At 41.9% G+C, this 13,780-nt stretch overlaps 1 protein-coding gene across 1 annotated transcript in view; it reads left to right on the top strand.

Moving 5' to 3' along the window:
• The window catches only part of LOC310989486 (voltage-dependent T-type calcium channel subunit alpha-1I-like), a gene marked incomplete at both ends in the record, with an annotated part of 109,736 nt that overhangs the window by 82,761 nt on the left and 13,195 nt on the right, over positions 1 to 13,780 (top strand). Inside the window, 7 exons of the mRNA XM_083976557.1 lie at positions 333 to 484; positions 1,481 to 1,590; positions 5,201 to 5,334; positions 5,764 to 5,834; positions 9,342 to 9,420; positions 10,704 to 10,825; positions 12,137 to 12,577. Of these exons, the coding sequence (XP_083832683.1) occupies positions 333 to 484; positions 1,481 to 1,590; positions 5,201 to 5,334; positions 5,764 to 5,834; positions 9,342 to 9,420; positions 10,704 to 10,825; positions 12,137 to 12,577 (1,109 nt within the window). The remainder of the gene's footprint in view (positions 1 to 332; positions 485 to 1,480; positions 1,591 to 5,200; positions 5,335 to 5,763; positions 5,835 to 9,341; positions 9,421 to 10,703; positions 10,826 to 12,136; positions 12,578 to 13,780) is intronic.

The following is a 13,780-nucleotide window of genomic DNA, read 5'->3' as shown; positions in this document are numbered from 1 at the left end:
AGAAAGTAAAAGATTTATTTCCTGTTGATAGTAATACCAGCTTGATCAAAGCTCATGAATTTTGCATTTCAAAGCGCTCAGTGTGGATCAAGTCTTCTGTGGAAAATACCTCTCCACCATATGATAGAAATCATCTGATTCTGCAAACACGTTGTTTAGCATTCACATAAATATCTATGTAAATACAAATTCTAATAGCATACGCATTTAAACATATATCATTAAGGAAGTATTTTTAAATCACTGCAGAGGACGCATTATACTCTTTTTTTTTTTTGCTATCACATCTGAGACAGACCTTTTAAAAACTTAACATGTGTTTCTACCAACAGAAGCCCAGAAGCTGCCCTACTATTCCAGCTACGGTCACATGCGCCTGATGATCCACACACTGTGCACAAACCACTACCTGGACCTCATCATCACCTTCATCATCTGCATCAACGTCATCACCATGTCCCTAGAGCACTACAACCAACCTCGTGTAAGAAGAACATGTTTACATTACCTGTGTGTGCAAATATGTGCCTTTAAAAGTTTGCACAGGGGCGCATCTCCAGTCGTGTTTTGTTCTTGTTGTCGCATTCATGTAAAAATGTGGAGTTACGTTAGCTTTACTCTCACTTCGCCTAAAGCACATTTTCCACAAAATATGGACAAAAAAATCTGCGTTTTCCTACAAGCTCAATTCTCAGGAGGACAAACTAACACTTGTTTTTTTATGCAGACTACTAGCTTCTATCAATTTTGTAGTTGTTTTTCTGCACTACATCAATCAGCATCTTAAAAAGACACTGACTGGTCTGCCACCTTGAAACTGTATCCAGGCTCTGAAGCTGTAGCGTGTGTTGTGAGTATAGCTGCAGTTCATACAAAGAGCTGTGATTGCACGGCTGATTTGACGTCGGCCAGCTGTCAGAGTGCTGTTAGCTTCCCAGCGCGTATATCTGTCAGCACCTGTGCGATGAACAGAGGTTCAAAAGCCTGATAGCGTTTTTTTTGTGAGGGAGAGAAAAGTGATTATCCTTGAGATAAGATGCCCATCTGACCTTTAAAATGGAGCAAGCTTTCTCAAACTGACCGAGCATCAGATAAATATCACAGGTCTTGGTTGTATTTGTCAGCTGTTGCTCCTGACATTTGGCAGCCTCCCACTTGCTAGAAGCTACGACTGTATTGATGGAAAGAGGAAACAGTGAGCAAAGTAATTTCCAGTCTCTGCAGTGGACTTGATGTTAAGACAATTAAAACATGCTTGCCTGTGGAATATTTGAATACTGGGCGAATGTTCTTTAGCTTAAAAAATATGTTTGTCAGGGGACGTACTGTGTGTATCTATGGTGCTGTGAATGGAGGATGCTCTGTTTTTCCTCTGGCGTGCTTGATTTTACTCTGCAAACAATGGGAGCAATTTCAGTTCTACAGCTTCAGACACACACAAAAAAAACACACACACATGTTTTTTACTCTTTCTTTCCAGTCTCTGGATCTTGCCCTGAAGTACTGCAACTATTTCTTTACCTCCACTTTTGTGCTGGAATCCATACTCAAACTCATTGCCTTTGGCGTTCGCCGCTTCTTCAAAGAAAGGTACAGTTTATATTCGTGCCTTATGTGTGGTTGTATATGAGAGTGTTTCCTCTTCTGTCTGCATCTAAGTCTATCTGTCAACTTATCCGTCCCTCTTTGTACACATGTAGATTTGTTCATCTTCTGTGCTTACCATAGACTGGCTCCTCCTTTCTTTTCTTTTTTGAAATAGACTGGTCCGATCTGTACTGTACCTGAAGGAGAGTGGTATGGTGACTGTCAATCATCTTTTAAAGTGGAGATTTCACTCCCCGGGGAATGACAGTGTCACAGTGCTGAATAGTGTTTTTGTCTATTCAGCTAAGTCACTTATCACATATTTGATGTGAAAAAAAACATGAAAGTGTCTAACATGGCTCTAGACACATGCGATAATCTCTTGAATTAACATATAATATAAATAGTGCCACAATAACAGTTATTTAGTTCAAAGTGTAATAGCTGAACAAATCCGCCTTTTGCTTTGATCATTATAAATGGAAGAACGAATAGCAGCTTTAACGTGATAGAGGATTATGAAATATGTTTAAATATGTCAGCTGGCTCTGATGTGTTCTGTTGTTAAGTTGACTAAGCCACACTGTGGTGCAGATACTGATTTCATGACAATTATCACACATCATCACTGTTATGAATGAATAAACAGGAATGTCCTGTATTAGTTTGCAACTATTTATAGTTATATATATATATATATATATATATATATATATATATATATATATATATATATATATATATATATATATATATATATATACATATATATATATAATAGTATTTTTTCTCTCTCTCTTTTTTTTTGGACATCAACCAATCAATCTTTGGCTCCCTTATTCCATCAAGTTTTTCCACAATGCTAATATTAACAGTAACTCAGTTATTTAATTAAAACTTTAATTTCATCTCAATATGACAGTCCTTCCATAATGAGAGTTTTTCATTGTATTAATTTGAGTGAACTAATGTCCATCTAATTAGAGAAAAAAAATATTTAAATACTCCATTATTCTGCTCAACAGAACCTAATTGTCTATTAGTTCTATGCATGTGATGCTGCACTTCCCATTTCTCCAACCTACTGTAAAGACCTTTATGTGACCTCTGCAGGGAACACACCTTATCACCGGTGGGTTCACTCCCACACTCACTCCCACATTAATTCATTCAGAGCTCAGATTAATTGATTTGTCACTCATCGTGTGTGCGGTGATGAGACTGATGTCTTATTCTTTTCAGGGACACGTGGTGAGTAATTAAAGGCAGAAACAGATTTAGTGTCTTATTATACACTGATGGTACTATAATGTAATTGACCTATTTTAGTTGGTGAAGCAAAAGAGGAGAGAGATGGGATACAGAGAAAGGGTTAGAGCGGTGGGAAATAGAGACACACAGGAAAGAGAAAGATAAAATATAAAAGGGAAAGTTGGGCTGATGGAAGACAAAAAAGGAAGCGGACAAATGAGTGATGAATGGAGAAAGAGAAAGAGATGGACGGATAGAGACAGAATTTATCACACAGTTATCAGCTGGCACTTTGTCTCTTTTTATGTAGTGTCAGCAACAGCCATGAGCAGGCGTTGTGCATAGTGTGATTTATAATCCGGGTTGAGTCTCAGTCCAGCTTTACAACTGGGCCACTGGAGTAGCAGGTAACACAAACACACTTCCACGTGTTCCACCAGCCGAACTACATTTGCTGTAAAATTACCCAACTCATTTAATTCAACCTTTAGATGTGTAACTTGCCCCTGTGTTGTATGCTTGAGATTGCCTCCGTGGCTTTGATGCATTTAAGCGATTGAGGAACAGGATGCCTTACTGTTTGTGCTGCTGTCCTCAATCTTAAACCACAGAGGACGATGCAAGAAACAGCAATCAGAGGCAGAGTCTCTCATATATAAACTCAGTACACAGGAAGTCAGTCTGGTGTGGCAAACAAATCCAAGGGGTGAGGCAAAAGGCTTGATAAGTGAAGTAAGTGTAAGTAAGTATACACACAGGCTAAACACAGTAAATGCCAGGACACTTGATACTGGTAATGAAGACAAAGTGACACAGAAGACAGGGAGCTCACACCTGACGCTAGGAGGGAAAGACAATGAGACACAGGTGCAGGGTCGACAGTCACAAGAGAGGGAAACATGATGGCAGGAAGTGTAAATCTGAAACAACTGAAAAGGTAACGGTTTGTTCCATTGGGACCCGAAAGTCAGATTTTCCAAGCTCCCATGAAGTCGATTACGTCATCAGAAACGTTGCCTCAAGTTGGAATTTCAACTCGGAAACTTCGAGGAGCCTGAGCTCACAATCCAAGATGGCTGCTTCATCCGTCAACAGCAAAAAAAAAAGGCATATTACACGGTTTATCAGCCACTTAGTTTAGTTTTTTGTGGCATTTAATTAGTTGTTCCGGCAGTACTGTGCAATATACACCTGTAGACATGTTGTTGTGTTGTTTTATGGTCAAACTATCATGTAGTGTGTTGTTAGCGGCTGGTATTAGCTCACAGTGCTAACAACAACAAGAGCTAATAAAATGATTGCTTCTTCTGACAAGCTCATAACTTATGTAATGTAATTGTGGATGTTGCGTCCTTCCCAGCTTTGAATTCCAACTTCCAAGGTGAATGGGATGCACCATTAGGCAAAAGTAAAAATAAGAAGGGAGGTAAAAAAGCAAATATGAAGAAAACAGAAAACATAACCTTGGACGGGACTTGACAAAACCTTTTGTAGCCAGGAACAACAAAAAAAGGAGTAGTCCCTCAGTCGTTCAGGCCCTGACAATAGAAGGAAACAGGATCATGTGGGTGTGATAGTGAGTCACAGGCCGTGATTGATACACTGCTGTCACTGTCATTTTGAATCACAGAGTTTGGCAAGCATTCTGACAAATAAAATGGCAGTGCCAAATATTTACTGTGGGTGCCTTTCTGTGTGATCCCAGATCAGATGTGACACCTCATTTTTCCAATTCCCATAAAAACCTGCGCAATTTCCAGCTCTCCTTGATGATTTCACGAAAGACATGTACTTGTTGACCATCTTCCAAAATATCAGCAGATAAATGAGGACTGCGCGACCCCCCTGAAGCAACCGCATGAGGTAAAAAAGGATAAACGACTGTGGGGAAGTTTGAAAAACTGGACAGAAGGAGTATGGTGGCTGCGAACTCACTGAATTCCAACTATACTTATCTGGTTTGGTTTCATCTGTTTCTCATCTGTCCTCAAGCCTTAGAGAGAAATTGTCTGCCAACCATTTTGCTACACATGATGGATTAATTAAGGGCTTTTGGGGCTGAGGCACTGTCGCAGGAGGATGAGAGTAACTTGTTGAGAGGTAACTAATAATTAGCTGCATACCTCCTGAGGCTGAGAACTTTTCAAACAACCCTTAGTGCAGTACTTACAGTCGACGCCAACATGTGAACGGCTACAGCTTTGTAAGTGTCACTACGTCTTTTCATCATTTTTTGTGTGTACGTTTGCTTTATGTGTGTGTGTGCGTGTGTAGGCCTAATATGCGCGTGCTGGTCAATTCCTCCGTGTGCCTTGCTCCATCATACGAGTGTGTGTATCCTGTATGTGTGTGCTTGTGCTAGGTGGAACCAGTTGGACTTGGCCATTGTGCTTCTGTCGGTGATGGGCATCACCTTGGAGGAGATTGAGATCAGTGCTGCCCTGCCTATCAACCCCACTATCATCAGGATCATGAGAGTTTTGAGGATTGCACGAGGTACATTAGCCACATTAGTGTGTGACACGCATACACATGCACACACACACCCTTTACAACCACACTTCCTTTCAGTGAAATAAAACATTGATTTTTGTCTTACTGTCTGTCAAAATATGATGTAGCATAGCAGCTAATGGCTAAAGTGTGTGTACATGTATGTACAAATGCGTATATATGTGTGAGTGTGTGTGATACACAGGGTGTAAATTAAGCACTGACCTTTCCACAGTTTAATGTTTCTCATTTAGTCTGTAATTGAACCTGAGGGATTTCCCCCTAAATGCCCACACTTAAAATCTCTCTCTCTCTCTCTCTCTCTCTCTCTCTCTCTCTCTCTCTCTCTCTCTCTCTTTCTTTCTCTCTCTCTTTCTCTCTTTCTTTCTCTCTCTCTCTCTCCATCACTATCACACACATACACACACACAGTGCTGAAGCTACTGAAGATGGCGACAGGAATGAGAGCCCTGTTGGATACAGTGGTCCAAGCCCTGCCTCAGGTATGCACACACACACACACACACACACACACACACACACACACACACACACACACACAGATGCACACACACAGATGCACACACACACACACACACTTTTTACCTCATGTACACACACTGCACACTCCCAGAGAGAGAGTGTTGGCCAATCTCAGTCAATAGTCAGGGGGGTACGAGCCCCCCTCCCCTTCCCTTCCTCTGTTGGCCTGTAGGCAGTTCTAAGAGATGACTCATTCATACCACAGACTGGTAGACTGGCGCTCACACGTGCACACACACATGCATACACATGCGCGCACACACACATACACAAGCACACACACACTTTGGCTTATTTTCACTTTCAGTACCATGGAGAGTACCCAGACTCCCACTGCGACCACAGTGTGCTAGAAACAGCGGGGGCTTCTTAAACCAGACTGCAGTTCATTTGGTGGTGAACTGTCCACAGAGGCAGACAGTCTCCGCACCGTCCCAGTGTCACTGTCATTCCGGTGCACTGAGAGTTATTTGACACAATGAAAAATCCCAGAATGCATCTCTGGTTGCTGTTCTTTCTAACAGGAAGTATTCTCTTTATACTTTGCTGCATCATTTTATGTATAAGACATAAAATAGGACACAACAAAACAAATGTAAAGTTATGTATATGTAATATTTAGATGAAGGTGTTGATATGTGGCTCTGTGGTGTGTGGGTTCAATCTGCACAAACATCTACTGTATGTAGCCTCAGTATATTCCATACAGACATGAGTGTGGTGTCAGTCTATTTAGAAATATGTGTGTTTCCTAAAATGTTTTTAAAAAAAATCCTTTAACAAAAGATGGCTTTATTGGCAGACAGGTTTGGTGCATAACAGGTGTGCAGCCTTATTTATGGACATACAGCACTTAGACACACACACACACACACACACACGGTTTGACCCATTGACCATCAAAGGTAAGATGAAGCAAACAGAGGGAAACAGGTGGTGTGGTGAAGGGAGGGCAGGCAGAGGTGAGGAAGAACAGATTCCTTGTCTTTCTTTTCTATTGATCCCCCCCCTCATTAACACTGAGCCCTTTGCTCTATCCCAAGGGCATCAGGGGAGGTAATTAAAACTGGGGCTAATTAAACAGTTCCATGAGGTTCCTGACTGTGTGTATGGGTGTGTGCGCTCATTGAGGTACCGAACGAGTGAGAACAAAAGTGTTACACCTGGCGAGAGATTTAACCTGCGGCAATATTGCACTCTTATTTCACTGTGAAAATGAAATGGCAAGCTGCCAACTTTTCGTCATTACATCACATAGGATATCGAGACAGTATTGACATTTCAACAAAGGCTTCAGGATACAACTGAACAAAAGAACAAGCATATAGGTTTAAGAAGGCGAGGAGTATGAATTGTGCTTTCAGGCCTCGCAGGGGCAGATGTCGGCTAGAATGATAACTTACAAGATTCAACTTGATGAGGATGCTTTGCAAGTTTCATAAGCAGTTTAGATATCTAATAGGCCATAGCAGGACATGGGGATGTAATGAGAGAGCCATATACTTACACTAAACGGATGGGTAAGCTTAATAGATCATTGAAACACTAAGAGAAGTGCATTTTCATGGCTTGTCTTTACAAAAACACAGCAAGACAAAGTCATTTTAGCCACAAGCATCCTCCATTATCCTCTTCTCCCTAACTGACGCAAGATGGCTACAGCACACTATTCACTAACACTAATAGCTATCCTGTTGGTACTAAAGACAAGCCAGTTGTTTTATATATTTCTCTGGGAAAAGCTTAGAAACCTCCAGAGTAGGCTTTGGCAATCAGGGCTGTACAGTATCTCATGAAATCTGTATAGAGTTTAGAAGATAATGGTGGTCACTTGCCAAATTAAATCAAACCTTCAATTGTGAATTAAATCTTACAGTATAAGTAAAGCCAACTGAACAGTTGTTGTATAAATTTGAATAGAATACACTATTTGCCACCTCCCTGTAAAACTGGGGCCATTATGATGCACAGATGTAGGACAGAACAAACTTAGAGACAGATTTGAGTTAATCCCCGAAAACAGTCACATTTGTAACAATTACAGCACGCCATTGTTTGTCATTGACCTCCATTACCTCCAGTCTGCAGAGACTCATCACGCTGTCCTTCATGAAATGGGCTTTGTTTGTACATTTTAATATTTTAATGAATGTATGAATATAAACTAACCAGGTGAATAATATTAGTCCATTTATGGAAAAGTCTTTAGCGGCCTTAAAATGCCGACATCAGTTCCTCCTCAGTAATCACTGCAGTGAGGTTTTACGAAGGGCAACACAGAAACAAAAGCGCTTCATTTATCCAAAATTAAATTACAGTCCCCCTTTTTTTTTACTTGGCTCCTTCTTACTGAGAGCTTTCCCTTCAAACTCCTTTTTACTGTGATTTTTCCTGTACAAGTAGGCATCTTTAACCTTGAGAGGTTGAAGAAGCTCAATTCAAGAATCCATCTTGCCAGGCTTAAGCTTTTCAGTTGTAGCTGAACCACAGTGGCTCGGACCAATCCGCCTCCTACGAGGGAGCAACTTCTGGCAGCAATCAGAGAGCTATGAAAGCACGTTTAAGCACAGATTGTCCTTAAAAACACAGAAAGAGACGTCTACTGACATGCTGTGTCTCTTCCTTAGCTGTCTTCTACTACGTCATGTGATTGACGGTTGGTTCATCAACAGCACCTGCCCGTTTCCAAACAGTTTCCAATGAAACCCTCCCAGATGTTCTGTGTAACAAACCATCTGGTGCGTCAGGTTAAGACGTCTTTATAGCCCTGCCAATCCCACCTTCAAATAGAGCCACAAGTATCTCAGCAAAATATCATTTAATAAACTTTATATGTGTATATGTGGGGTTGTGTGTAATCTCTCACATAGATATATACAGTGTATACAAAACTCTACATGTGCTTCCCCGAATAGAGAGGTGAAGTGATCTGAAGCTCTCCGTAGAACACATTGTATTTATAGTAACTACTTATCAGTGCATATCCTCATTCCCAGTGGAGCAGTGCTGTTAGCAGAGTGTTAAAGACAGTGAATAGGAGACAAGGTTCTGTTTCCCTGGAATGGGATTAGATTTTGCCCCGGCTGTTTACCGTGCAGTATTATCATCGCCATTAAGTTGTTTTAACAGACGGCTGTTTTGTGGTGGAACCGAGCCATGTCCCCAAACTTAAAAACTCACAACAGGGGTTCCATTGTATCAGAGTCTCAGAGGGAGGGAGTTATGCCATAGTTTGTAGAGCCGCATAATGTGGGAGCAGCACAGTACAAACAGGTTGGAGTCCTGTGTGACCACTTTAATCCACACATTATACATTACATTATATATTACCATATATTCCTTGTTGTTAATAGCAGAGTTTAAAAGCAAAGACACAGTAACTCTGTGACCCACTCAGAAAGGAACTAGTCTTGTGCTAGAATAAGAGGTTGTCCTCTTGTGTGTCTGTGTGTGTGTGTGTGTTGCAGGTGGGTAACCTGGGCCTGCTCTTCATGCTGCTGTTTTTCATCTACGCCGCCTTAGGAGTGGAGCTTTTTGGAGAACTTGGTGAGTGCATGAAATCCACTTGTGATGCTACAAAGGATTATGACACATGAAACAAATTTTTCTTGGATATTTTTGGTTTTCTTTTTTTATTTAAATACAATTCTTTACAGAGACTCAACATATGAACGTCGTTATATTGAGTAATTTATGAATATTTATCCAACATAACTGGATACAGGACAAAAGGGACTTCTGTTAAGCCATAACTCTCAGTTTCCGGCAGGTCTTCAAAGGGAATTGTCCTAAGAAGAATCTCTTCAAAGATTTTTTAGTTTTGGACAGATTTTCCTCTGGCATAGGATGGATTACTCTTTGATCTCAAAGCTTATCTTAAAACCTTTGAGGAACTGCGTATTATCATGTTTCTGGCATGGAACTTAATATGCAACATATATGTAGTCATGCACATACGCTCCTCCACTAGTTGGATTAATTTTTTTATCATATACATGTTGTAATACGATGAAAGGATTATGCCAACTAATCAAAGACCATATTGTCCACAGTGGACAGACCATATAACTATGCGGTGGGTGCAATGAAAAATCAGCATGTGTCAATGTAGATGAATAAAAATGTGGGTTAAAGTTTAGGTGCACTCACTATCTTGTGCACATATAAGCACAAGGAGTTGCTTCACTTTTATTGTGAAAATAATATCCTGAATTCTTTTTCATCAGCTCCCTCCTGCAGCCAGACAGCCAATAGGGAATCAACCCACTCTCTCCAGTATTCTGATACATAACCACTGTCCCCAAAAATACCCACATTGAAGTTGGGCGATATCTTCCCAAACTGTCACATCTCGCTTGTGTGTTGCAGCTGCAGCCAGTGGCAACATCGCTTCCTATTGGAGCTTGGCAGGAGAGCGGATTAGTGGCAAAAGCAAGTGTCGCTCTTCTTGAGGCCATTTCAAAGATTATCTTGGGATATAGAAGCTCAAAGATAAATAGTGTTTGGTCACGTTGCCTCTTATTTGACAACAAACTGTGTCTACACCGAGTTGGCTTGTTTGGACAATTCTTCCAAGCAGCTTAGCGACAGAAAAGGCACTTGCTTCTGCGCTTTTTTGGAGCGATGACATGTTAAGTGTTGAGTGTTCATATTCACAAGTCTCCTCTTCTTTTCTTATCCCTGCGCCCTTTCTGTACCATTTTCTCTCTCTATTACCCTCTCACCTCTCTCTTATCTGTGACCTGATAACTTTCTCTCTCTCGCTCTCTCACTCACTCACTCACTCACTCACTCGCTGGCTCCATCCACTCCCTCACTGTCATCCTCAGTTTGCAATGAAGACTACCCATGTGAGGGTATGAGTCGTCACGCTACTTTTGAGAACTTTGGCATGGCCTTCCTTACCTTATTTCAAGTCTCCACGGGCGACAACTGGAATGGCATCATGAAGGTACAGAGCTGCACCCATCTGGATCCTCACTCACTCAGATTTAATGCATTTTGAAGGTTTCACCCTCTTAGGTAGAAATCCTATTTAGTGTGCTGCATAGCTTTAGTTTGGTGTTTATTTTATAGCGCAGAGAGCACAAATAGGAACTGAAAGTAAAGCAAAGATTGAACACTGAAAGGACATCTGAGAGAGATGAGATAGACTCTTCCTGCTTCTCGTGCATCCTATCCTTCAGTCCGGTGATAGTTGCTGCTGATGTCAAGGAAATGTGCTCGCTCAGCACCAGCAGTACAGATTTCTTTACTGTTGCGTGGGGGAATGACTGCGCCCCGTTGTGCAAACACATACACAAAGCACCAATTTTCCCCTGAACACACATCTCGCTACCACCAGCAGCTATCACCACTCCTCCGCAACAGCTAGGCTGCGAGGGGGAATAGAGATTATGCTGGAGCGTGTCGGGCGTGGACCATTACACATGCGCTGGGCTCAGGCAGTGTGGATGGTAGCGGGCCATGAAGCAAGCCAGAGGGCCACAGATGCTACCTTCCTGAGTAAATCTCTGTCACGTTAGCTGTCAAATTAGAAACTGGGCTGTGAGGGAGGTGGGCCCGGTTTGGTTTAGTCTGAAGCAGGTGAGGCAGAGTGGTAATTAGTCATGCAGTGATGATGGGAATGAGAGAAAACAATGGGAGCGGGGGGGGCAGGAGGCACTGGCTGTGATAAGTGAAGGATGAGAGGACAGTGAAGGAGTAAAAAGTTATTTATTTAGCTTGAGACAAAAATGGAGATTTGGGTAACAACAGAAGAAATTATATATATATACAGACGTACTGTGTATAAAACGGTGGAAGGGGAGTGAAGGCAGGGAAGGGAGATGTGTGAAGGAGCACAGTGTGTAAATGTCATGCCAAATTATGGAAAAGACCAGCTTCAGCTCAGAGGGCTGAAACGGTTACGTGTGGTCACAGCCTGGGTGAGATATGTGTGTACTTCCTCCAGAAAACACTTGTCACTTTGGTTCTGCTCTCACTGAACTCCACTGTGACCAAGTTAACCAAGGTGGAAATGCACTGTAATAACTCTTCCTGTTGTTTCGCACAGAGGCAAAAAAAATTAAGTGCAGACAGCCGAATCAATTTTATTCTTATTTTCATGTGAATACAGATGTTGGTGCAGTGGTGTAATGTACAGATAAAGTGACAGTTGTACAAATAATGTGGCATCCATGATTTGTTTTTGTCTTTCAAACGTCTTCTTTTGCACTGTTCTGACCTCCGTCCTCCTAAATCTGCCTTCCTCCGACACCAGGACACATTGCGGGAATGCCCACCAGATCACGGCACTGATGTGGACTATGCCTGCAATCCGAGCCTTCAGTTTATCTCGCCCATGTACTTTGTCTCCTTCGTGCTCACCGCCCAGTTCGTGCTCATCAATGTGGTGGTGGCCGTGCTGATGAAGCACCTGGACGACTCCAACAAGGAGGCCGCAGAGGAGGCGGAGATGGATGCAGAAATTGAGCTGGAGCTGGCCCAGGGCACCCTCTGTTGCATGGGCGCCCCCGGTTGCGGGGGTGGGGGGGCGGAGAAGGGACTGGTCACGGCCGCTGGATCCGGGCCCGGAGGCATGGTGGACGCCAGGGGAGAGAGGGGGGAAGGGGTGAGACGGATGCGACACGCGGCAGCCACTGCACTCCAAGGACCGTACAGCTCCCGCAACTCCAGTCGGACCCTGTACTCACCAGCACAAGTGAGTATTTGTATTTCTGTGTGTGAGTGTATAAGAGAGAGAGAGAGAGAGAGCACGTGTATTGTTAAGTTTGTTTGCTGGTAGAGTGAAGGGCCTGTTTTGTATGATTGGTGTTTGATTGTGTGTGCGTGGGTGGGATTTGTGTGTTTGTTTGTGTCTGCAAGTTGGGATGTCTTGAGCCAGTCTGCAGGATCAAGGCTTTTTTTCCTCTTTTTTTTGGTAAATGTTTACATAAACAATCACATTCATTCAGATCTATTTCTAATCCTTTTTTATACACATATATATATATCTTAGATGTAACCAAGCTGTGGATTAGCTCTAATTCTTTATTGTGCATTGTGTAACTGAACCATTTGCCTCGAGTTGTGCACAGTAAGCAAATGCACAACAGAGTGAGCAACAGTGGTCAACACTTTCTGGTAAAGTTGCACCGAAATTAAATGAAAAAAACAATTTTTTTTTTAATGGTTTCCATCCATTTTGACCTCAATTTCCAGGTGTGTGGTGCCTCTAAAGTTCTGCTGTCAGTTGGAATCTGCAATTGAGTTTCTGTATTTTTTCTGCAATTGGGAGCAAGACAAATTTGTAGTGTTTCTCTTTCTCTTTCTCTTTCTCTTTCTCTTTCTCTTTCTCTTTCTCTTTCTCTTTCTCTTTCTCTTTCTCTTTCTCTCCTTCTCTCTTCCTCCCTCCAAAATCATTATATAACACACTGTAGGGCGCCTAACAAGATATAGATCAAATCAGGCAATGTAGGATGCAGGCCCTATTATCATTTACATAGTGATTCATATCTAAACCCTCTGTATATAATTTGTTGCAGTAATTAAGAGTTTAACATAAACATACCTGAGGCTGAGGCTTTATGCAGGTAAATATGAATCTGGACTGGACAGCAGAACCAGCAGAGCAGATACCATATTTAAGGGATTAGGGAGAAAAAAAATGTAATGCAGATGGAGAAATCCAAGTACTTGCAAAGAATCTTCCTCTGGCTCTGGCTGCCTGTCAGTTTGCTTCTCTTTGTGCCGCATCAGTGCATCAGCTCAAGCAGAGAAAATCATGTATTTGATGCTCAAGCCACAAAGATTACAAAGGCGTTAAACAATATGGCAGTGATTTCTGAGTAGGGTTTGAATGGCGCTGCTGACACAGAGAGAGTCATCACTCACTCGTTCTTTGTGAGACACTAAACTGTGCCTT

This window comes from Trachurus trachurus (genome assembly GCF_905171665.1).
Source record: "Trachurus trachurus genome assembly, chromosome: 8".
In the NCBI taxonomy this organism is placed as follows: domain Eukaryota; kingdom Metazoa; phylum Chordata; class Actinopteri; order Carangiformes; family Carangidae; genus Trachurus; species Trachurus trachurus.
Note: the sequence above shows the minus strand (reverse complement) of the source record. Positions and strands in the feature narration are given on the sequence as shown.